The following is a 26,268-nucleotide window of genomic DNA, read 5'->3' on the forward strand; positions in this document are numbered from 1 at the left end:
TCGCCTGTCTGAGGCCGACAGGAAGGTGAAATATGCGCGTGTGTGTGTGTACGTGTTGAGTGAAGCTGAGTGCCTACCTCTCCCGTCTAAGTATTGCCTGATAACCCCGAGTGACCTGGGTAATGAGAAGTGGAACGGTGGCTTCCCAGCAGGCCTCTGGGCCCACCTCAGCTAAAGCTCCTCCGCCGCTCAGTCTGCTTTCTCAAGTTCCCCTCTGGTGTGCGCCGCCAGGCAAACACAGCAACAGATAAAGCTTACATCTGAATTTACAGCAGGTGTAGGGATGTTAGCTCGCTAGTGCTAAGTAGAGGTAGCCTGCACAGAGGAAGGAAATGTGGTCAGAAAGATGGAAGTACAACAACGAGGACTGTCTCCTCCTGTTGTTCCAATAATTTGTCCTGCATAGTTTTCTAAAAGCACGATGATGTGATACAGTGTCTTTCAGCAGCACTAAAATTCAAACTGGCTAATATTTACAAAAATCTGCCTGTAAGCCTAGTTTCATTATTAATGTCTGTTTTTAGCCACGCTAACAACGTGGCTACATTATCATTTTGTCTGTCCATCATTCAGTAGGCATTCTCTGGTTTGTGAGCTAATACCGTTTCCTGCTTCAGCCATAAGCTACTTTGTTTTTTACAGCTAATTAGTTAATGTTAGCATGCTAACATGCTAAACTAAGATGATGAACATGGCAACAAGCATGGCTAACATTAGTATACCTTCTTAACATCAGTGTGTTAGCATGGTCAATGTTAGCATTCAGGTCAAAGCAGCACTGTGTGCCTATGTACAGCCTCCCAGAGCCATTAGCATGGCTGTAAACTCGTAGTCTTGTCGAGTGTTATATAGGACAGTAGTTGTAAAACTGTGCCGCAAGCTCCCTTAGGGAGTTGTTTTGCCATTGCAGCATGACCAGAAGGAAAATGTGGAGCCAAAAGTTGAATAAATAAAAAAACGTAACAAGGATTATGTGAAACTTGCCTTGCTAGTTTCAGTTAGTAAGACTTATTCGGACAGCAAAAAAAAATCTTACTCTCCTGTTCACTGACATTGTAGGAGAGCTTTGTCTTTTATGTCTAAAAACTTTTGAATAAAGTTTAACTTGCACTAAATGGGAATTGCAGTGATTTTACACATAAGGATCAATTTACTTCTCATGGTTAGTGATACACAGTCATAGGAAAACAGTTTTATGTCTTTTGTTGCTCTGGAGTAAAATAACCCTGATGATGTCATAGTGATGTCATTAGGGTTATCTCAGCTTGGCATGGAGACCTCAGTATTTTAATGGAAAGCCAGTGTGAAAACGTATGAAAACAAAGCTGTTTTTTCTAGATGGAGTCATTACAATAAGAATCAACTTGGCCCCTTCCGTTACTGCCTAATATTGTAAATAATTAATTGGCATGACATTTTGTCAACTTCCAAGGGGAGGCCTGACAAAAAGTAACAATTTGTTTATTGATCAAATTAAAGTGTAATTTGTTGCTAATGAGACATTATTAGGATTTATTTAGTCTTTTTAACAGTACGGTTCTGCAACATAATCCTCGTTCTGTTCCCGCTTTGTGATCCTGTATTGTTTATTTTTTAATGGTCAAACAGTTGTCTGACAGCAGAACAGAGAGAATAATTAAGCAGGTTTGAGTGCTGTGACTCCCGAGTGTGCATGTGGATTAGTTGGAAACAGAAGCAGTGTCTGAGTCAGAGGTAACAGAAAATTGGCTTCTTAACATTACAGGCATTTGCTTCCTCCCACTTCCACATCAAAGTGTCACTTAAAATTCTGGAAGAATGCTAACAGTCGAGAAAATCCAGCAAATCTCCTCCTCTTTTTTTTTATCTTTTACTACTATAAACACTTTCCCTCTTTCTGTCAGTAGTGACATTTGTTTTAACCTGAGATAAAGTCACTATGGGTGTGCATGTGCATAGGCTACTTTCTGTTTTCCCACTGTTAGCCGAGCATGCTAGCATGCAGCGTTCAAATCTCATAGGGATCAGGAGCTATATAAATTGATAACTCATAGTATTTAGCCTTATCAGCCAGAGATAGTCCTATGCTGTGAGGGGAAAGACAGAGTCTGAGTCATTTGTTGACTTTATGCCCCTCTGACTGCTGTTTCATGTGCTCTGCTCTGGAAAGACCTGTGAAAGCTGTGCAGCCACAGTGAGCCCACCAGCCTTCCATGCTGCAAAAAACACTTTTCATCTCGGCTCCTAGCTGGGTTTTGACCATATTGGGTTTTCGCTGATATACAGGATATCAATTTTCATGTGAAGTATTTGCTCAAAACCTGCTCAGTGTTTACCCCAGGAACACCTTTTGACAACATTTTATCTCACATGAAAGCTGTTCTCTGAATGCCATGATAAAATGATGCTGATGATAAACCATACACAAGCATATTTTTTGTTGATTATTGTCAGACTGTTGCATTAGAATCCCTCCTGGCTGCAGATTTTCCATATATGACAGGTGTCAAACCATCGGCTGGGCTATAAACAAACAAACTACATTCACATCAGAAGATGATGACAGGCTGACATCAAAACAGCTAATTAGCAAACTAATTAACTGTACATACCTGAGATTTGGCAATGGCAGCTTTGTTCTGCCGATCTGCGGCGATAGTTGTCTGACTATTTCTTCCTCTTTCCTCTTTGGACATGCCTCAGTTCTCACTTCCAAATGTAAAGGATAGGGGGAAAAGTTCTGCAGGAAAATTTGCATTGCAAAGGGAAAAAAAGGCTTTTGGGTGTTGTTTTTTCTGTTTTGTTAACAGTATTTCACTTCTATTTTCCATGCACATTCACGTGTGCATACATTCTCTTTCTGTTTACTTTTTAATATGTCTTTCCAATATTTTTTGTTTTGAATTTGGTGTAGCCCCGAGCAAACTCCAGGCTTTTATTTTAAAGGCGATATTGCCCCTACTCCTACACTTGTGAGCACCTGAAGTTTGCTTTTGCATACATTTGACTACTAGTATATGTTTGGTTTTAAAACTGTACAAGATTTTGATCACTAAAAGATAGTTCTGAACTGAAGGTCATTTCTGTGGGGGTGGTTCACAGGGGAAAAAAGCATAAATGAATACTTTTCTTACAACTGAATCCTTTTTAGCTTTAGGTGAGTGGTTATTTTACCTGTGTGGATCATCAACTGGTGGTTATATCCCCCTACTTTCATCCTCTACCATCTCATGGGGTCAATGGAGGATCACTTGAGTTTGTGTGACAAAAAATTATTTGTGCAGTTGAGTGCACAGCACAGTTCCTCTGTAAAGCCACCTGTTCCCTGTGAAAAGAGATAAAATTAAAAAAAGAAGTAGGAGAAATAAGTGAGGTAAAGGACCCATCTGTAGCTCATTCAGTATCAAGGACAGGTGGCTCTGAACTGGTTTATATCGCTGTTGAAGGAAGCAAAAGACTTTAATTAATTAATCTTTGCCTTTCTCTCTCCACTGACTCCTTTCCTTTTGTTTCTTCTTTCCTCACTCCAGGTTTAGGGACGATAAGGGTTACGTTCTGTACCCTCAGATCGGGGACCGGCTGGACCTCATCTGCCCACCGCTGGACACCGCCAGGTCCACTCCAGAGTACGAGTTCTACAAGCTCTACCTGGTGTCGTCGCGGGAACAGGCGGACCGCTGCGAGGTGACCGGCCCCCCCAACATCGTGCTGACCTGCGACGAGCCCACCCGCGAACGTCGCTTCACCATCAAGTTCCAGGAGTTCTCGCCCAACCTCTGGGGCCACGAGTTCAAGAGCCTGCACGACTACTACATCATCGGTGAGTCGAGGAGGCAGAGCCAGCACTGGAGATTAGGGGATGGAGAGTGTGTGTGTGTGTGTGTGTGTGTGTGTGTGTGTGTGTGTGTGTGTGTGTGTGTGTTTATGGGCGTGTGTTGAGCTTTATTGCAGTGTGTGGGGGGTGATGGGGGGGTTGTTATGATTGCTTGGCTGATTTCTGATTGTGCCTGAGTGTGTTTGTTTATTTCACTGATGATGGTGATGATTGGGCGGGTGTGTTTAGAGTAATTACGTTTGAGAATTGTGTGTAATCCGGTCCACGGGTGGATACAGTAGAAGGACGTACACTGCAAAAAGTGACCAGGCGGGCCTGTTTTTAGGATATTTTTTCCACTAATCAAACCTTGCTGTAACTTTAGGTTATTTGACTAACTTTAATTAATTTCTCTTGCTTCGCCTGTTGTTGGATTTATCACACTTCAGGTATCTTTGTAAGGCAAAAGGAAAAAGGAAAAATGACTTTCCATTCCTTAAATTTTTTCCAGCGTGTCCCTGGATTTGTCCTTGTTTTCCACTTGTGTGGGATTTTGTGTTTAGTGAAGTATGGTCACATTCATGCTTCAGCGTCATTTCTAAGAGTGTGTGTGTGTCATTGCTATGTCTTTGTCCTGCTCGGCTGCTGTGCTGGCCTCGGGCCTGTTTATTGTTACTGCCAGCCTTGCAGTGACCGCAAATGGCGAAGCACAGTGTGTTTTGGTTTATTTAGAAGGTTTGTTTGGAGTTGGGCTGCGTGAAGACCTGATGAGGTCATCAAGGCGAGCCAGGCCAAGCGTTTGTATCGGACGGAACAATCTGTGAGTAAAGGTCGCGTCAACCGAAACCTGTGGGTTGTTTTTAAATACAGAGCAAGAGCCAAGAGCATTGAGCGCTCACAAATGGAGCGACACACACAAAGCACACACACACACACACTAGATGTGCATGTAATCACACACAGGTTTCCAATACAAACAGAAGCACGGTAAAAAAAACACCTCAGGAGTGAGCGAGTGAGCAGGATAGACAAAGAGAAAGAGAGAGACCCTGTTCGATTCCCAGAGCTTTCCTCCCACGCACCTGCAAGCTCTATTCACTCAGGTGTGCAAATGCTCTTTTCACTTCTTTTCATCTGCGGGTAGAAAAAAAAAAACCCTAAAAAAGATAGAATGAGTAGAGTCAGGAAGAAGAGGAAGCTGGGACAGAAATGGAGAGACAGAAAAAAACAAAGAGAATATAAGATCTCTCAAAGTCTGTGAAGCCCCTCATGTCTCTTTGTGTTCTGTATTTGTTCGCCGGGTTTCAGGTGCGCTCGGTTTTTCGCTATCAGTCCTCGTAAGGTTGGGCACTGGGCATGTTTCTCCTGCACCCTGCATCATTATCAACGTGCAAGTATTTCTCTCAGATTAGATATGAGGGGGTGAGACAGCATGCAGTGGTGCAGTAAGCCAATATGTATGTACAGTATGTGCTTGTATCTATGCACCCAGGGCAGGGACCCAATGATACAGGAATTTTTTCCCTGATAAGGGTGAATATTAATGCAATCTGATACCTACTGATACCTGATTCAGTGAGTGACAGATGTTGAATAGCAGAACCTGAATAGCCACATTAAACTGACACTTACACATTAAATTAAACTATCTCATGATTAAAAATCCATTTATGTGTAAGTGCATATGTTAAAAGATTGTTTTTTTTTAGGTCTTTATATGGTGCAGAGATAAATCATATTAACCTGCATCCCCCAGTACATTTCATTACATTGGTGTAGCATTATATACTGTATCTTTCTAAGTCCACTATGATAGTACAAGTTGGAAAAAGTTATAATTATTTGAGGTTTCCAGATTTTGGTGTTGTCCATATTCAGAATTCATACAACCCAAAGTTCTGGCGAGCAAAAACAAACCACAGTGTTTGCCTAGAAGTACAGAAATCAACCACTTGTCATCCATAATTTAGAAATACACTATAACACAACAGGTTTGAAGCTAGGTATATCGCTCAGACTCTGTGCTAGTAACAAATCCGGCGCCTTCCTCAAAATCTGTTGCGAAATGTCTTTTGACTGTTTGAGTGTCAACCCAACAGGTAATCGACAACATACTGGTCACGCACAATTGCCACAAGATCTCAACTGTCCTAGTTTGTTTCCGTCTTTGGCATTCAGGAAGACATTCGAAGTGACCTGGGTTCAGATTTCTCATCTTACATGATTACACTGATACTGATTATGTGTCACCGGCACCCAGTCGTCTGCTTATTGTGCACAAAGCCAGCGCGCACTGCAGACCATCCACAGATAATATTTATGTCTTAAAGTTTAATTTTGTTACACTGCAGCCAAGCAAAAACAGTCGTAAAAAAAAAAAACCTAGCAGAATGGGCTGAAGAGATGTAAGAAAAGGGCCAAATGTGGCCCCCTGTCTCTGTTTTGCCCACCTCTCCTCTGTACTCCCGCCTGGCAGCTGGAGTGTCCAGAGATACACCTTTATCTCCACACACAGACCAGACTGATCGATTGACAGCTCCAGCCCAATCAATGACGGCTGCAATACAAGGTCACACACACACACGGACACACACACACGTGTACTCACACATTTGAAGAGAGAGAGATTTGGAGAGGTGAAGACAGGGGAGTAGCTGATCGTAGAGAGCATTTGGTACTGATAACTTATTGATAATGTCAGAAGATAGCTTGTGTATAGCATGCAGTGTGTCTTTGATCATGTGCGCTTCATGAAGAATCGCATTTAGTCCCTCACCAGAGCTTCTGTGTACTTAATGAGGCTGTGAGATAATTAATAACGGTTAATCCTACTGCTCATTTAGAGCTATCTGCTGTAGCTTGTGTGTGCTAACTGGCTCTATAGATGGTGGGGGGATTTCATGCATACTGGACTCAGTGGATTGGATAGTCCCTGAGTGTAGTCACAGTAAATGTATGTTTGTGCATGTGTGTAAGGGTACCAATGTACAGTATGCGCAAGCCTCAGGGAAATCTTGTTTTAATTAACCTATAGCATAGCGTGATTTAATTTGCACACTGCAGTGCAGAGCATGCAGTCACACACTGTGTGTGTGGTGATGTGGAGCAGTTGGGTGGTGGAACAGCGGAGGAAAAAAGGCAGTGGAGGTTAATTTCAAAGTTAAACCCATTATAACCAGTAACTTGCTTCAAGTCCAATGGGTAATCAGTTTACTTTACAGTTTGCTACTATGGCGCTCAGTGAATGATACCAAAAACCCTTTAGAATTTCATTTCCATGTCATAATTTGTGTTGTCTTCATCAACAAGTGGTTTCAAAGATAATTTCTTGAGAGAATCATTTTTGCATCTTGAGAAAATCCAGCAAGAATTCTGAAACAATCTAAAGTTTCCTTTGTTTTTGCTGTCACTAATGGAGCACAAATGCCCCCGTTTTGTAATCAGATTACAGGAATCCCATTAAATGTAATTCTTTACTTCCGCATCCTGTGGAGAGGAGAGACAGAGTGGAAAAATGGATTAGTTATACTCACTGATTGATGTTTTCATTCATAACATGAGGTCAGGGTTTATGTAAACCCATTTCTCAGTCACACTCTCTCTCTCTCCCTCTCTCTATCTCTGTCTCTCCCTTAGTCTCTCCACTCTTTAGTTTCTCCTCCTTTCTTTCACCATTCAAATCCCACCACACACACACACACACTCGCACAGACATGCTCAGTACATCAACCCGAACCGCAGATCAAGCCTTTCACTGCTTTTAATGAATCCTTTGAAAGCAGGCGCCAGGGTCTTGTGTAACACACACTCCTTGCATGCATGCACAATAGCACACACATGCTCACACACATTCACAGCATGCGGTCTTGATGACATGACTTTTTCTTAATGAGAACTGCTGGAGGAAAGCATCTCCAGGCAGATGATCTGGTTTGCAGCTTGAAGCACAATGAGGAGAATGGAAGATTTGTTGTTGTTAAAACTGGTCCAGGATCAGCTGGCTTTTACAGGGTCTGTACAAAAAAACCCCATACTTTTTCACTTACTCCTTGTGGCATCAAGCCATGCAGAAATTTTGCTGATATTAAAAACAATCAACAGCAACATCTCCACAAGCAATGTCCTTGTTACGCTGGATAATCCACAGACCTCGCTGTGAACTGTTTTTATCTGAAGAAAAAGTCCCTCTAAAACCTGATGACAACGTGTATTGTGAATTATCCAGAGTTTTTTGTGATTTTGGTTAACATCCTTAAACATGTAGCTTTTCAGAGATTAATTTTCAGGGGCAGTCTCTTTTTTTCTACAGTACAGCATTATGGGATATTAAAATAAATTTGCAGACCAGGATTAGGGAAGAAAAACAAGGGAAGAAAAATTATCAGAAAATATGTTAAGTGGGTAAATTTAAGAACAAAATTACTGTAAGTGTTATTAAATTACGCTTGAACATACTTTTGTAGAATTTTCTAATATTAATCCTGTTCAGTAAATGGTCCAGAGTGGCAAATACCACCCAGCTCGCACTAAAATGGGCTAAAACACAACTTTACAAGTAATAGGCCTGGCTAACAGTCAAACCAATGTCTTTTCCTCAGGAGACTTGAGTGATGGAAGTGAAGGCTGGATGGTGCAGAGAGGCTGAGTCACAACAGGGAGGAGAGAGGGGAAGATGTGGGCAAAGAGTAAGGAAGAGTTCAAAGATGCATGTAGAGGGATGAAAGGAAATGAAAGGGGGGGTGGAAGAGAAAGGAAAAAAAGTGAGAAAAATAGATGGGAGAAGATGACAACAGACAGAGACAGGTCTGTCTTTGTGGATGTGGCTGATGTGAATGAGATGTGAGTGTCAGTTGACACGCAGACATGGCATCTCATCTGCAGGGTGACACTGAAACAACGCGGTCACTTTCAATCACCGCTGCTGCTCTCAGGGGAATGGTGTATTTACACACACACACACTCACACACACACACACACACACACACAAATTAATGCACACACATACATGTTGAACACACACCAACTTGCACACCAGCAGTGAATGATTGCAGGCTCACAGTGAACATACATATGACCTCATATGTGAGTGACACACTCACTCGCACGCACGCACGCACGCCACACACACACACACACACACACACAGAAACACACACACACATACACATCAGTAATTTTCCTTGGTGCTCACACTAACATATGCATGCTCACATCGCCATACACGGGGGCTTTCTCATAAATATATGCACTCACACACACACTGGCATACAAGCGGGCTTGTGGTTGTAAACACACACAAACTAGTCTGAAAATAGCTCTCACACACACAAGTACACAAAAGCGGCTCGCACACCAAGATTGGTCAGATCTATTGTGGTGTACGGGTCAGTCGCTGTGGGACTGCAGTGTTGTTGTTGCCTGCTGAGACAGATGGCAAAGTGTGTGTGTGTGATACAGGTATGAAATTATGTGTGTGTGTGTGTGTGTGTGTGTGTGAGAGAGAGAGTGTGAGAATATGCAGGCATATGTATAGATATGTGGAACGGACATGAAGGCACTTCTCTGTGTTGTGCGTGTGTATGTGAATGACTCCCAGTGGTGTGTTTAGAGAGCAGAGCAGGGCCCCCGGGGCTTTGCGGAGAGCCTGGTGCTTGCCGTCGCACAATGGCAGAGATAAACACCCCCCCCACCCCCAAAACACTAATATGAATAATAGAAGAGCTGACTGGAGCATGAACACCTAGAAAAATAAATCAGTGTTTGTGCATGTTTGCATGTGTGTGTCTTTGGTAAGTTTGAGTTTTGGTGGAAAGTTAATGGTGTATTGGTGCGTGTGTGTGTTTGTATGGTAGGCATTTGCATACCACTGCATCTGTTTTTCTGCAAACTTTATTTTCTCTGTCTTTGATTCTGTATTGTTTTCCTCCTAAGTGTCTCTGTTTATCTTCCTTGTCCGTCCATCTGTCTCTCCTGTCTCATAATTTGTCTATAACCTTTTCAGTGTTTAACGGCAAGTTTTGGTGTCTTTGGATGCCTGGGACAGGGTGGGGCTTGTGTGTGTGTGTGTGTGTGTGTGTGTGTGTGTGTGTGTGTGTGTGTGTGTGTGTGTGTGTGTGTGTGTGTGTGTGTGTGTGTGTGTGTGTGTGTGTGTGTGTGTGTGTGTGTGTGTGTGTGTGTGTGTGTGTGTGTGTGTGTGTGTGTGTGGCCTAATTGTTGGACAGCACAGGGCCGGTGCACCGCGTGCAGACAGCAATGTCGAAGTGTTCAATAATGCAGAGGTACTCACTGGTTTATTTATCAGGGTTAAACTGGAATAAATGACACAGAATCCAGATTGGGGAGAGGGAGGGAGGACAGACAGAGAGGGAGAAAAGGAGTGAGAGACAGATAAAGGGAGAGAAAAATGGGGAACGACAGCGAAGCGGAGAGAGAAATAGAGGAGAGAGAAGAGACAATGGAGGAGAGGAAGCGGAGAGAAACACTGCACTGCAGCCTAAATGAGCTGCACCTCTCCGCCACTCTGCGTTAGTTTATGATTCCCCATGTGCATACGTGCATGGCTGTGTGTGTGTGTGTGTGTGTGTGTGTGTGTGTGTGTGTGTGTGTGTGTGTGTGTGTGTGTGTGTGTGTGTGGCACACAACTTTGTTTGTGACTGCAGCGAGGAGAGTAAAATGTGAGGGATTCAAGGAGAGGATGGGTGGAGGGAGGGAGGGAGGGATGGAAAGCAGCTGGGTGGAAGAGGTGGGGAATCCAGGGACTCTGAGAAATCTATATCTGCTGAATATTTGATCAAGTTTAAGCCCTCTGATTTGAGCCTCCTGCCAGGCTCTAAAGCAACCACAGACACAGGGGAGAGAAGAGGAAGAGCTGCAGGAAGGAGGGAGGAGAGAGGGCGAAGGAAGATGAAGAGATAGGCTTGAATATCTGCTGGGAAACTGGTTATGCATCTCATGTAAACCTGAAGACTGTTATACTCTTATAATATTAATGGTCTTTAATGCTTGAAAACCCTTCAACATGTGCCACCTCTGTTGTGCACTAGCTCAAAAATAAATACCCCCAATAAAATAGTGCTCTTTAAAGGGATATTAAAATGGTTTGCACTTGCACAGAATATTGAGAATATATAGTTTGTCAAGGTTGTGCAAGTATTTACACAGATAGACAGCTCTCTTAAGCAAGGTAACAAACCACCCCAATGCATATTAAGGTGACTGCTTGTTTTTTTTTATAAATGTATACCACATTTATTTAATTATGACAGTTTGGCTGGTAGATCATCATTAGGTAAGTGTCAGCTGATTCAGGTTTAAGAAAAATTGTAATTAAATAAAGTGAGTAAAGTGAGGATTCCTGGTTATTGGTCCTATACCCTTATATGTCCCATATTTTCTTCATTACAAGTTACAAATTCACACCAGCAGACCTGGCCTCTCCGACCACCACGAATTTTACTCAAGTAAAATTGTGTTACACATTTTTCAACTTCAAGTGTGCTAAGGCTTTCACATCTGTTGTGGCCCTCAGGGGACATGCCTAGAGATCGCTCCAAGCCAGCCCCTGACAACTATTTTGAGGTGGACCTGAGACTGCTTTTCAAGCCTGCAACACATTTTTCACACTCCACTAAACACATCGAATTCTTGGGGCGAACAGCCTCAGTTAAACTCTCATGTGTGAAAATAGCCTCAAATAAAGTGCAAAAGTGGAAAATGGAATAGAATAGGCCAGTAGGGGTTTGGTGCAACGGATCCAACTAATATCCCCTCCAGAGATAAAGTTTATCTGCATCTCTCAATGGATAAGAGAAAGTGGATAGTAGAAAAGATGACTCTATTTAAAAGGATTGTAGTCAAGTCAAGTGTTTTTTTAATGATTAAGCCTGAGATTCCCCTGAGCTGCACTGTATGTATCTTCATTATATGGGTGAGGACATGTACTTACAGTATAGAGATCACTGCAGAACGGCTGTAAACATGAAGCATACTGTACGCTGACACCTATATTGTGGGATACAAATGAGGCCAAGTCATTACTGGTAGAGATAATAGGGGAGAGGAGAGGGGCGGGAATGAGCTGATGTAAAGTGACACAGAGAGAGAGCGAGGGATATTTGGGCAAGAAAAAAAGAAGAGAGAGGGAGTAGAGAAAGGGGAGGAAAAAGATGAAAAAAAAGATGTGTGCTGAGTGTGAGTAAGAGAAAGTGACAGATCGCCCGGCCGATTTAGGTCAGCAATCAGAGCCGCGCTACTGTCTGTGAGATTGGCTGTGTGTGTGTTTTGGAATGTGTGTGATGTTGGTTGAGTGCTTATGTGCTTGTGCGTGGGCGGAGGGTGCATTTGTGGGTGTTTGTGTGTGCTTTGCGTGACTGTCATGTTTGTGTGTCTGTCTGTTTTTGTGGAAGGCTGACTGTGTAGTTTGTGAGAGTTTTTTGTGCCTGTGTGTAGTTGTGTTGGTGGGGCGGGGGTTGATTGCGTGAGTGAGTGTGAATACGGCTCTCCTGTTAAAGGTCAGACAAGAAGAATCCCTCCCTAATTGGATTGGGCCTGGTTAACATTGTATGATTCATTTAACCTTCCTACACTGTCTGTCTGTCTCTCTCACACACACACACACACACACACACACACACACACACACACACACACACACACATACAAACACACACACATACGCAAACTTTTCTCGTTGCCCATCTCAGCTTGACAGACAAAGGCATCATTGTGCTGCTGCCTTCTGCCGAGGAACCTTTTGCAGAAGGATGTGTTTCCCGGCAATCAGACGTGGGGGAGTTTAAAACAAGCACACCTCTCTGCTGACCTCTGCCATCAGGAGAACGCATTAGCCTACTAATATAGCTTTGATTTAGTGTCCAGGTTCACGCAAACATGACCCTGATCAACATAATGAACACATTCACATGGACAGATGCGGAGCCACACACAAACATGCAGACATAAAGTGTGTGTGTGTGTGCGTTTTTGCTTACACACACAGACAAACTGTGTAGAAACTTTTCTCGATAAACCATCTGTCCTTGCCGAATGGACGAACATTTTAGGAAATATGCTTATTTTTTTTTCTTTATTTTTTTTGAGAGGGGAAAAAATGTCTGGAGTAAGGGCATGATTAGCTTAGCTTAGCATAAAGACTAGACATTTATCTAGTTTGTTTACCCGTACACAAATAGAATTGTAAAAACGACTGTCAACAGCTCCATCCACCCAGCAGTTACAGCACAGGTTGCACATACAGTTAGTGAGCACAAGTTTTTGGTCTGATCTTTTTGTAGAGGTTATGTTTGAACCAGGCTAGCTACCTCCCTTGCTTTCAGTCTGTATGCTAAGCTAGGCTAACTTCATCAGCTCAGCATTTTATGCACATACATGAAACTGACACTTTCTGAAAGAAATGAGAGTATTTTCCGTTGAACTGTTGAACTCTACCTTCAAGAGGAAGAATTCGCAGGCACACCGCTGGTGCTTTTCATGGGAGTAGTTTGTCTAGAAGTAACAGGCATGATCTCTGCCATGTGTGAGGGAGATTATGGTGTACTTGGAGTCGGATTGGACCCGGCAGCTGTTCAGTAGAAGAAGATGGGAGGAAGAGGAGGAGCAGGAGGAGGAAGAGTGAGCGAGAGAGTAAATTATAGGGGAACAGACGAGCTAGAATAATTTGAGCATGAAGAAGAAGAGAGGGAGGAATGGAGGGAAGTGAGGAAGGGCTGGCTGTGGACGGGCTGATGAAAGAGGATTTCTATGCGCCATGAGGAGACAGTAGAAGAAGACAGTGTTGACACTCAGTGGAGCAAGAGGGCCTACGGCTCAAAGACACAAGGACAAACAATCAGCTGCAAATCCTTTTTAACCACCGTTTAAGCGGCCCTAATTACCCCAAAAAACTCCACAAAGAACATCATTATCACTCTGCGCTCGTGCACCCACATGCACGTGTACTCCACTTGTGTATAGAAGAGAGATTCATTAGCGGACTGGCTGTTTACTTGTTCTTGTCTAATCGTCATTGTTGTAAGATACTTTGGGTGTATTTCACAAATACAACAAAGCATTTTCAGCAAGTTTTACCCCCTGCCTCTCGCCGTCAGTGCCCAAATCCTTCCCCTCCCCTCCCCTCCCCCCATACACACACACACCCTCCACCTTTATTGGCTACATGATCTCTCTCTCTTTCTCAGCCTGGCTCATTTTTACTCTGGGGTCAACCCAAGCCAAAAAAGCTTAATTTGATGCATGTTGTCCGCTCCAAAGCACCAAGGGTTTTGATAATCGTTTAGAATGCGCAAAACGTTCCAGCTAAAAAAGCTGGGAAGTGGAACGCGCGGTGGAACTAATGGTTCTGATGTTGTCATGGTCTATGTAAGTCTGCGTGACGCTGACGTGCTGCGGGGAGCCAGACGGGGCGAGGCTCGATGGTCGCAAATCAGCAGCGGGGTCTGGCATCTTGAATGTCACAGGGAGCGGAGCACTGAGTAAGTGATACAGTAAAGACTTTCAGATGAAGACTGCTTCAAGTAGTCCCTGTAGTTCTAATATTAATCCTCTCTGTTCCCTCTGGGGGGGCTTATCATCCATATTAGTACCACACATCTGCTGCTGCTGTATGTGCTGATTATATATTGATGAGGCGGGGGGGTTGGATAATTGAATACCCTCATCATGGAGGGGAGCGCTTGGTCTCGTTTCTCCACTTCAGACTACGTCAAGTGGGTGGGGGAAGGTGGAGCTGGTTTGCCACTTCTGTGTGTGTGTGTGTGTGTGTGTGTGTGTGTGTGTGTGTGTGTGTGTGTGTGGCTTTTGTGTGTAATACCCTTTTGTCCGCCTGTACCCACCCCCAGCTCCAGCTTTAGATACAGGCCCTAACCATGGCTCCAGCCCTGCTAACCACTGGTTTAATATATGCAATTAAGAAGCTAATTAGAGTAATTAATTCAGCCAGGGCCAGGGCCCAGCCTGGCCCCTATTCACAGCTTTGGAACTGCCATAATCCCCCTCCCTCCACACACACACACACACACACACACACACACACACACTAACCACACAAAGAATAACACACACTCAGACACCGCTATGCCCTCATTATGAGCGGGGTCTTTGTTGGCTGTGTGTGTGTGGTGCCAGAGAAGTCGGAGATGAAGAAAAGGGTGTAAATAAAGACAGAAAAAGTGAGGCAGTCAGTTCGGTATAATGAGTGAAAACAGTGAACTAATTCATTGGCACCTCCAGCCTCGCTCGGTTGCTCTCTTGGTGGCGCTGCGAGAGAAGAGGGCCCTGTTGTGGCAAATGGCGTCTTACCTCATCTGTAGCAACAGTTCTGCTGTCACTGCCTCTGGAAGCCGGCCGGCTGGGACGAAAGACAAGGTTTAATGGAGAATGGCCGGCCTGTTTTATTGGTTTAACCTTTATTTATCCGGGTTTGTCCCTTTTGAAGATTTAAGAACTGTTTTTACAAGCTTGACCTTGCCAAGAAAGCCCTATTACATTATTGCAGGTCCATTTCAAATTATTTGAAGCTGTAATTAAGAATAAAGTCCTATTTTTTCTTCTATTTTACAATATAACAAGGTGAACAGTGTAGTTTATTAGTCTTTAGTGATTCATACGCACACCATAAACCTTTTGATAGCTTGCATTTGGCTCAGCTCACGTTGTACAGAAAGAGGAGAGTAAGTAATACCAGGTTTGTTATTTTTGGAGCGTGATTAGGAAATGTGTGATGAATTGAAGATTAGAGGAGTGGGACAGATTTACGGCACTTGGAGCGCGCTGCTTTAAACGGATTACTGATAAAGTAATCGAAGAAGTTTTGGCGGCGGCGCTCGGGAAGAAAAAGGTCGCTCAACCCACAAATATGACACCGAGTGACAAATTAGTCATAGTTTATTTAGGGCTGCTGTGTTATATGAGATGCTAACACGATTCTGCCTGTTTGCTAGGATTTGTGCTACCTTTTTTATCACGGAGTACTCCTGTGGAACTGATATTTTTAGCTAAGTACCCCTCATTGAAGACATTGACATTGAAGTGCACTCTTTTTGCTCCCTGAGTGTCGAGAGTACATCACACATATCAATCCTTACACCAGCAAATCAGTTCTTGTTATGTGAGATTTTGTCAGTCAGTTTGCGAGTAGAAAATGTCTGCCATCTGCCATATTTTGGCATGCTGTGGCAGCTTTTTTTTTCCCTCCACCAAGCCTTTAAAAGAGCTGCTAGCAGTCCTTGGAGGTAAGAGTAGTGGGCTTGTGATCCTACGGGGAGCTGGGTGTGTTCATGTGCCGTGCTGTCAGTGCTGTGTGTGAATGGCACGTTTTAAAATATGAATTAGCCCGAGCTGTTTTTGCACCAAAACCTCACACTTGACCCTGTTAAAAGTTTCACTCAGGTCTTTCTCTCCTCTGCAACTCTGTCTAATATCTGTTTCTGTCATTCCGCACGTCTGTCACACTGTCTCCGGCTCTCGTTCCGCACGGCACACTTATTACTCTTTTAGATGCTCCTTCCCCTCTTTCAGTTCCCCGCTGTAAAACCGAAGACAGCGCGGTAAAAAAGTGAGCGGCGAGGAGACACACGTGTTCCTTTCGCTATCAGATCTCGCAGAATAATGACTTTTCCACTTGCAATTCAGAAGATGAAATCAGAAAATGAAACTTTTGCTATAGGTGCCCAGATCAGGACATAACTTTTAATCATCAAAACATAATGGGGAAAATACCGTTAAAAAAGAAAATGAGGTTTAAACTGCTTCACATTCTCAAAAATCGGCTTTCTCGCACGAATTACATGCTCTGGTCAAGTGCTTTTTAATACCCCTCTTTTGATGCTGACTTGATTTTTGACAAACAGAACTACATTTGAATGAGGTTGGGTTCAACAGGTTGACTTGGGAAGAAAGACATACAAGCATCCACCCTGCTCAAGTGCCATTGTGCAACAGTCTTTGCTAGCAAAATAAATGCCCATTAATCAATGTGGAATCATATTATCATTCATGCATCTAGCTGATGTTTTTTATCTTTATTGTTCAGTTTTGGGACACTTTGATTATTGAATGTGTTTCTTACAAGCACATAAAGCATTTTTGACATTTCACTGAACTTGTTAAGATTTACACTGATACTTGCTGCACAGGTTTGTTTTACACACTTGTTTTTATCTACCTTGACAGACTCGGTGTTGTGTACTTTACTTTGGCAGTGTGAGAACGATCTTATCATGCTAATAAAGCTTGTTGAACTTGAAAACTAAGTCAAGAGAAAGAGACAGACAGATATCTTTCAGCTGTCAGAAGAAATGAAGTCAAACAAACCTCAGGACAACAGTAAGAGAAACCTTGTGCTAATGAGCAGACACACACACACAGCCACACACACCGGTTTTTCCAGTCCCGCATGCACCAGACATCCGTGGATGATTTCACTTAAGCAAACGAGACCAGAAGATTAGACGCTAAAACACACATTCGGGGAGGTAGATGCAGACAGACAGCTACAACACACGCTCACATGCATCAACCCCAAGACACACTCATGACGTGCAAATAAGGTTTAAGATACATAAACGCACTTTTGATACTGAAGACAGACTGACACTTACACCCGCATTTCGGAAATGCAGAAACCTGCACGAGCATGCATGTGCATACACACACATAAACACACACACACACACACACACACATAAAAAATAGACAGACTGCCATACAGCTAAGCACACAGCTTCTAGCAGGCTGCTTTAATCACAGAGAGCTAAACAAACCCAACTGTCATCCCTCTCTTTCTCTCACTGTTGCACACATATAGGAATATACACACATACACATTCAGTATACACACACACACACAAACAGTATATAATTGCCCTATGCTTTCTGCTGTCCATCATCTTCCCCTTTATATCTCACCCCTTCTTCTTTCCACTTTCTCTCTCTCCAATCTCTCCCTCGAGCAGTACGCAGGCACAGATGTCAAGATGTATTATTTCGGCTGACTGGCTCCCATGGTCTCTACATGTGTGTGTGTTTCTCATGCTTTCCTATTTTGGAAACAAGAGTAACCGGGCGGGGGGGGTGAAGAAGAAAAAGAAGAAGAAGAATAGAGGTAAAGATCAGTAAAACATTTCTGAATTCTAAATATGTCCATATAGGCAAAGCATATGTTACAAAAAATACACAGACATAACAAACACGCATACAAAGACGTGAATGCACGTCCCAGTATTCAAGTATTACAGTCATGGTTCAAGGACATTTAAGGCAAGCATACGCACACACTGCTGCATTGTATTGAATCTGTGTTGATCCATTAGAAGGACCTCCATGCTCGTCAGGATTGTGTAATAGCCGAGTCTTGGCTGGTGCATTTAAACACTAAAACTGAGCCAGGTTTAAAGTGCTTCTGTGTGTCTGTGTGTCTGTGTGTGTGTTGTGTGTGTGTGTGTGTGTGTGTGTGTGTGTGTGTGTTGTGTGTACAGTGTCTACAGCCTGTGACATAGCCGCTGGTTGAAAGAATGGCATGCAATGAAAGAAGGAAACTTGAGGGAGAAAGAAAAGAGACTGTTTTTCTATGTCTCCAGTGTTTCTTGATCTATGAGTTGGGGCCCTAAAATGGACGGTGGCAGTGGCCCCTTACATGGAAAGAAATGATAATAGTAACAACTAAAGCAAAGAGTAATAGAATAATAATAGTAGTGATAGTTAAATTGTGTGACTGCCTCGAACAGATCTTGTTTATAGGAGGAAAATTGAACTTTGGAGTTGTTAGTAAGTGTTGAAGCTACTTTGAAACTGCCCCAAAGCCACTAGAAATTGTTGTTAAACTAGTATTGTTGCTACATGTAGCATCACCGCTCCTCAACACTGCAATGTTAGCAATACTACTGCACAAATTACTAGATTTGCACAGCACCTTCACTTCACAATAAGGTTCTGTCATACAAAAGAACCAACAAACCAGTCCTATAAAAGACAGAGAAGACCAAACAACCCACCCTTTTTAAACGCTCCACAACAGAGAGTAATCAGTTGCATCATTATACATGAGCTCGCCCACCCGAAATCAAAAAAGATTTGATTCTGGTTAATTCTCTGTAACTGCCACTGGATCAAGACCTCTAACTTTCTTCCAGACTTCGAGTACAATCTATTTTCCTATACCTGGCCAGGCAGCAGGAGAGTGCAGCCAAGGGTTTTAGCAGCCCAGCTTAATGATGTGTAATGTAGATTAGGCCTCTGTTGTGAAGTATTTCAGCTAAATCTTAAATAAAGTTTGCCTTAATGGCAAATCCAATTGTTTCAAAGGTCTTTCCTATAGGTCCAGTCACGCTTCTGCAGTGGGCAGGGCTTTAACACTTTATCACCATAGAGAGGAATGACAGGAACAATTAGTGTGTGTGTGTGTGTGTGTGTGTGTGTGTGTGTGTGTGTGTGTGTGTGTGTGTGTGTGTGTGTGTGTGTGTGTGTGTTTGTGTGTGTGTGTGTGTGTGTGTGTGTGTGTGTGTGTGTGTGTGTGTGTTGCAATAGGAGATGAGAGACCCTTACAGGTATGCATGTTTATCAGATGTTGGACCTCAAAGCTGCACTCGGGCTCATTAAAATGTTAGATTGTGTTGGCGTTTACGTGCACGTTCTTCCTTGAGCGCATCATTTATCACACACGCACAAACAAACACGCACGTTTTCCAGCGGCTGGCGGTTTTTGTCCTTTCTGAGCTCTCGTGGAGTTCATTAAAAGCCTTAATTAGACTGACAGTTATGTGTAATTACAGTCTTTAAGATGTACAGCTCCTCTGCAGGCCCACTCCTTCACTGCCTCCTTTCAAAAGTCATTGTCTGAAGGGAGAAACTCTGTGTGTTTGAGAGTGTTCATACACGTGTTTGTGTGTATTTAGGAGACCTAACCTCCTGTAAGTTCTGGGTCTTTGACATTTGCCATTAATATCACCGAGAAAGGAGTGACATTTATGAGGCCCTTTTCTCTAACAGCTCCTGCCTCCCGTGGACTCCTTTCGCCTTTTCCCATCTTCCTCTCACATTTTCGCCCTCGCTCTTCCGCCTCCTCCTCCTTCACACCCTTCTGCTTCCCTTCTTCTTAATTTAGAAACCCCTCCCCTCTCCCTGCCGCCATCTTCCCACTTGCTTTCGCTTTCTTTCTCTCCTGCTACATGTCACAGATCGCTGTCACGTTCCTCCCTTCAGACCGTTGACCCACTTCCCTCTTTTTTTTTTTTTTTGCATTGTTCCTCTCTTCCTTTTTTACCAGACATTTGTCCTTCACTCGAGCAACTTCTCCCCTTCCTGTTCCCCTGCTCTGCCAGTTTTCAATTTTACCAAAAGAAGCGTAACCTACATATCAAACCCAAATGCAAGAAATAGGCCCGGCATTATTTGACAGCCTGTCCTTCAGAGAGCTTTTATATAATCTCAAAATTACTTGTCCTCTGATGTTTCATGAAGGTGTTTTCATAGATTTTCTTTATGTTTTTATGTGATTAATGTCATTAAAAATGGATATATGCCCGTGTTGGATGGACGTGATGCAATTCAAAGTGCTGATCCTACTTTGTCAGTCATAACATTTCATGGGAACACTGAATCCTGAGATTTCTTTTGATTTTAGAAGAAATGGAAAGGCACAAACTAGTATCATGAAAGATCAACCAATAAATGTAATAGTCGTATAAGCCTTTAATAACTGTGAGGGTCAACTGTATTCTCAGTTTTGTATCATGCCAGTTTTTCAGCCATATCTCTATTGTCTAAAAGTCACCATCAGCTACAAAGTTGACTCAAAGTCACTTACATTAAGGAAACCTGACAGCTTAGTGTCCCAGAGGGAAGTTTGGGCTTCTGATGCGCAAGGTTTTTCATGAGTTGTTTTTCTAGTCGAAGGGTTTGTACCCCGTGGCAGAGCAGAGCGCATGCGGCGAGGGTCGCCTCCTCCGCGTCTTCGGCATGTTCGTGGCGAGGCGCCAACGCTGTAATCCTGCAATGACAGACAAAGTCACAGCTAGGCTCTGCCTGAGAGGAAGCCCCTACAAAGAGGGGGGACGGCAGGAAGGCTGGAAACATAAAGGCAATAATTGAAAGGAGAGGGAGAGGAAAATGTTGGAGTGGAGGGAAAGCAAGAGCTACCGGAGGAGAGAGTGATTGCTGCAACAGACGGCTTTTTTTTTTTTTTTCACTCTCTCTCCCCCGTGATGAAAGTATGACAAAGTGACAGGAGACGTGGAACTGCCGAGTTAGGTGTAGTTGTCTGCTGTTTTCCTCTTCACTGCACAGAATTCATGCTTAAATTGAGACAGTAAATCAGGCTAATGTGAGACTGAGGGCTTTTATTTAGTGATTGTGTGCTCACACAGGTGTGTAAATGTGCAACCCCATTGTGTTTGTGTGCAGGCGTGTGTGTGAGTGCATGAGTGGAGAGTGGAGTGGAGGGGAGGGGTTGGGGGGCAACTCGCTGGCCCAAAAAAGACAACAGGATGAATGATGGGGGCGTTAATGTAAGAGGGGGAGAGAGATACATCCCTCTAGTGCTATTAGTCATGACTATAGTATCCTGTTACCTGTGTTGTGTCTCTCCCCCTCTGACTGGCTTTGCAACAGGTGTGTGTGTGAGTGGGGCCACCCTGACGAAACACCATGAGCCAGGCCCTGAGCTAGATATAAAAAAAGGCAGCAAGTGTGGTTGGAATTTTTACTGTGCCATGTTTTCAGTTGAGACACATGACTAATATAAATGAGTTTTTATCAAAGCCATCACTGTTGATCATAAGACGATCAAATCAGAACGACTTGTGTTCACGACTGCTTCAATCTAAATGTCAGGAGAGGAACATGGAAGGATGCTTTGTTTACTCCACAAGTCTGATGTCTCATTTCCTTTTCTGAACATCCATATCATTACACTGTAATGTCTCCTACACTGTCTCCTTCCTCGGATATTATGAAGATACATACAAGCGAAGACTTCTTAGAGTTTCTTTATCCAACAGACAGAAAAGAAAAAGAGAAAGGAAGGAGGGGAAAGAGAGAATGAGTGATGGACTTGGCTGGTTTAACCCAGATCCAGGCAGCCGCAGGAGGAGTGGACAACCGGAGGTGTTTCGTTTTTATTCTGGGAGCGACTTGGGAATAAGTGAGGCTGGGAAAAAAAAAAAAACATGAGCACAGAGCAGGAGAGACAGTGAGAGGGAACGACGAGGCTGGCGCTGACCCATTTCTCCAGGCCTCCAATCTAGTGGCTGATATAATGCAAAACGGCTACCCGCATGCACACACAAACCTTAAGACGGACACATGCCGCCAGACACCGGCAGACACGGACACCGGCAGATACACAAGCGCACACTGGGGTCTGCGGGCAGCCAGATTCCCTGCGATATCGCCAAGTGTTACCTCTCATTCTGAGCGACTCAGCCGGCACTGAAAAATGATTACATTCAGGCGTTCAAAGGCCAGCATGAACTCGCCGGCCCGCTCAGCCTCTTCTCTTCTGCCCCGCCGGCGTCGGACAGCGTTACGCAGTGCTGAGCCGCATCTAAAAAGGCTTTGCATGCCTTTTTAAAAGCCTTTTAAAAAAAAATCACTGCTGTAGAAGTCACTCAGGGATTCACTGATAAGTATTCATTAAGTATTGATAAGTAGTCATTGAAGTATTCATTCAATATGCATGGAGGTCCACTCAGAGGTGCACTTGACAGGCATTGCAGGGATAGCAGTTCTAGCAGGTTAGTGGAAGTTAACGGGATAGATACTCGCTACACGCACAGAAAACCACACAGAATGCCCTCGCTGCCCCGGGACGGGAACACTGACCCAGTTGTAAGGAACATTGGTCGTGACTGTCCTACATGACTAGCACTTTACTGACGTTACACAAGACTCATCCACCCAGCCACTAGGCCTCTTTTTAATGGCCCAGCTCCCTCTTTTCTTCTTCTGCTTTTTTTTTCTCTCTCGCTTTTGTGCCCGCTCGTCTTTTCTTTTGGTCCATTATGCATGTCTATGCTCTGGCGGTCACATTTATTTGGCGTGGATTATTTTCCGAATTGGCCAGTCAGACTTATTACGTTTGCTCGTCCACGGTTTGTTTCTTGTCATTTAATTAACGTGAGACTGGATGGAAGAAATTGGCCTCTGTGTTTATGCCTACTGATGACCTTATTTGTACCCCTCTGCCCCTCTCTCCCTCTTTCTCTCTGACAGTGATAATGACCCTCCTCCTCTCCCTTCTTGGCCCTATATATTTCTCATAAAGGCCATAAACAGCTTTAGGAGGCTGTGTGTAGATTGTTTATTGATGCGCAGAGACACAGTGACAGTACTGCGTTAATGTTGCAGTTGACAGCCATCATTAACCCACTGTGCATCAAACCAGCCTATGAACTGGAGGATCTCTCATACATACACACGAAACACTCGGATGTAAGTGATTGCACAAATAAGGTCACACACACATACCACATGACAGTACCCAGCTACATGGCACAAGCAGAGCTGTCTGATAAATTGTGATATGGATTTAGTCGAAGGAAAACAACGTGACAGAAAACAGATGCATTTTCCAGGCCTCCAACACCGTTTTTTACTCACTGCCTCAGAACTAAACCATAAAATGGCAGCGGATCTGTCACAAGCAATCAGACTCCCTCTCAGCGCCTCGCGTGCATGTGTGTGTTTGTCAGATGTAGAGATCAGGTGCGCTCCTCACTCTAGTCCTCCTGTTTGGAACTCTGACGGGCGGCGGGAGGAGGAGGGAGGGAGGACGGAGGCCGCTGTGCCGTGGCCCAGTTTGTTGTGCGTGTTTTGGTGCTGGAGGTTAATACGATGTGATTCTGAGTCGCCCACCCTCCAAGCGCACAGGACATCGAAAGACTGAGAGACACAGGGAGGGAGGGAGGGAGTGGTAGAGGAGAGAGACAGAGGACAAATAAAGAGGCAGGGGGGTGGGGTCTGGGGGGGGGTTGTAATAGAACGGGATGGATGGAGAGCGAATAACTGCTGAGAATTAAAATGTCATCGAGCACAGAGGAGAGATCAACCGCACGCAAGCAAAGACACTGAGATCATTTTCCCCTGGTGGTGTGTGTGTGTGTGTGTGTGTGTGTGTGTGTGTGTGTGTGTGTGTGTGTGTGTGTGTGTGTGTGTGAGTTGCGTGAGTTGCGTGAGTTGATGTCTAGGTTTTGAGGTAATAGTGTCTCCTCCGTGGAGGCATGTGTGAAATTGGGGGCTTGCGTGAGATTCTTTGCTGTGAATTTATGTGTCTTTTTGGTCGGCATGTGACGCATCATGTGAGTTCAACCTGTGACCATGACTTGGCTCCCAATGTTGGCCCTGTCCAGGTCCTGTCGCCTCTGGTTCTCTCACACACAAATACTATGCTCTCAAGCTCGCAGGAAACAGGTTAAAATGGCACATATTGCATTAGGAAGTTTACTTTTTTCTATAAGTTTATAAAAGGAAGGAATGTCATACTTGAATCACATTATTTCAGAATACAAATTATGGAAAGTTCCCATCAGAAATCAGGCAATTTGGTTGCCGGCAGAAATGAGAAATACAGCTTTAATTTGTTCATGCACTTTAGGTAGGAAAGTAATTTGATTTATCTTACCCTTTCAGTATTGCATGGGTCAGATAAAATGTCCTCTCCTGTAAAAAAAAAAAAAAAACTAACTAATGTAGTGGATTTTTAAACAGTAATTAGTAACCATAGTAACCAAAGTATCCCTAAATGCCATTCTTTGGTGCTCTTTCCACTCAAAGCACAACACGTAACGGCATATATCGGTAGAAGATGTACTTTGGCCGCAATGTGATCATAAATGGGGGGGGAGTGGTGGTTTCTGTATTTAACAAGCCAACAAGTCTTCATCAGCACAACTGTCTTCTTGCATTACCTCATGTGACAAACGTCATATCATACTCGCCTTGTCTCCAAACCACATACATACCGCCATGTCATCGTGCAACAAAGGGCGCCAAACAGCACAGACTTCTTTGGGTCGTCCTTGTTTGAAGCTGGTCCCGTTTATGGATCAAGTGCCACCACAACACAGCCAACAGTGAGCCTTTGTGTGCAACAATAGAACACGAAACCTGCACTCTTTGCAGAAAAAAAAGTTTGGAAAACCTCATGCTATGTTGGAAGTAATGGTGTGTTGTGTATTTGGAGGTGGAATGTGAAAATAATACTCGGCTGGTATGTTTTTTCGGGGTGGGGGGGAGCTAAAATAATGCCTGTTCTGTTTCAGTACACAACTTAATGCCTTTTCCCCCTCCTCGCCGCCGCCGCGAGGTAATGGCTTGTGATAGCTTCGTTAATGCGTCATAGCCAGGTTATAAAAGCGCCATAGGAGATTTATGAAGACGTTTTTAGTTACAGGAAATTTCGATGGCGAGATCCAGGATTTTTTTGGGGGGGGGCTAGGACGTGTGGAGAAGGGGAGAGGGAGAATGAATCCTTCAGCTTTGCCTCAAGGGAGAGGAGATCAGGTTATATGCTCTTCATCATCTAGATGACACACATGGAGCTCATAGAGCCTCTGGAGAGTGAGGCCTACAAATTTAAACAGGAAGCGGACTGTAAATCCCACCCCCAAGTCTCTTCTGCACCCACCCACACACACACACACACACACACACACTTCCCGGTCCACCCCAGTGACAAACTTAGTTCTGTGGTTGTTTTTGGGGAATGTGGTCCTAAAGCCAAACAAGTGGAACTAAAAGGAGGATTTTAAAGGCAAAGCTGCTGTGAAGCAACCCATTGGTTATAGATTGAATTGCACAGATGGGAACATTTTGCACACACACCGACACAAACACACACACAGTAGAGACACACACACACTTAAACCACGCCAGCCTAAGCATGCACCAGTGTGCCCGGAGCAAAACAAAACACCCACTTGTGTTTGTGTCTTTCACATTGCATTTGCATTCGTGATTATTGCCTTCGTTAACCTGACACACTCATGACGCGGCTAACATGGCATCACACACCAGAGGCTAGCGGGGGCGCCGCTGTGCTCGTGGAACATGAGACAGCACGAGCGAGCGAGCTTTGTTCCTCCCTCGCTCTTGTTTGCTTGTTTATTCACTCAGTTATCTGTTTAATCTGTTCTTTTTCTGCACGCCACATTCCCATTTTTACTCCCTTTAATCTAGCTGTCATCGGGGAAAGATGTCCTCACTTTACGCTCAAACCATGTGTGTGCGATTTGATAGTGTGTGGTACAGTAGCTAGCTTGGACTGCTGCAAAAGCCTGGCCACAGATACAGTATTTATGCACAACGGCAGTACTTAGACAGCTCCGTCTCAGTCTCTCCTATCATAAAAAACTCTCTCCAAATTCATAACATTTCAAGTGACGTGAGTGACGTTAATCTGACTGGGGACCCTGGGGGAAAATTGAGCTTTAGGCCCTTTCCTCTCAATGCATTATGTATCCTG

General features: G+C 43.9%; 1 protein-coding gene across 1 annotated transcript in view; it reads left to right on the forward strand.

Moving 5' to 3' along the window:
* Positions 1 to 26,268, forward strand: part of efnb3b (ephrin-B3b) — a 77,057-nt gene that overhangs the window by 35,918 nt on the left and 14,871 nt on the right. Inside the window, exon 2 of the mRNA XM_051428727.1 lies at positions 3,510 to 3,799. Within this exon, the coding sequence (XP_051284687.1) occupies positions 3,510 to 3,799 (290 nt within the window). The remainder of the gene's footprint in view (positions 1 to 3,509; positions 3,800 to 26,268) is intronic.

The sequence above is a fragment of the Dicentrarchus labrax genome, unplaced genomic scaffold, assembly GCF_905237075.1.
Source record: "Dicentrarchus labrax unplaced genomic scaffold, dlabrax2021, whole genome shotgun sequence".
In the NCBI taxonomy this organism is placed as follows: Eukaryota; Metazoa; Chordata; class Actinopteri; family Moronidae; genus Dicentrarchus; species Dicentrarchus labrax.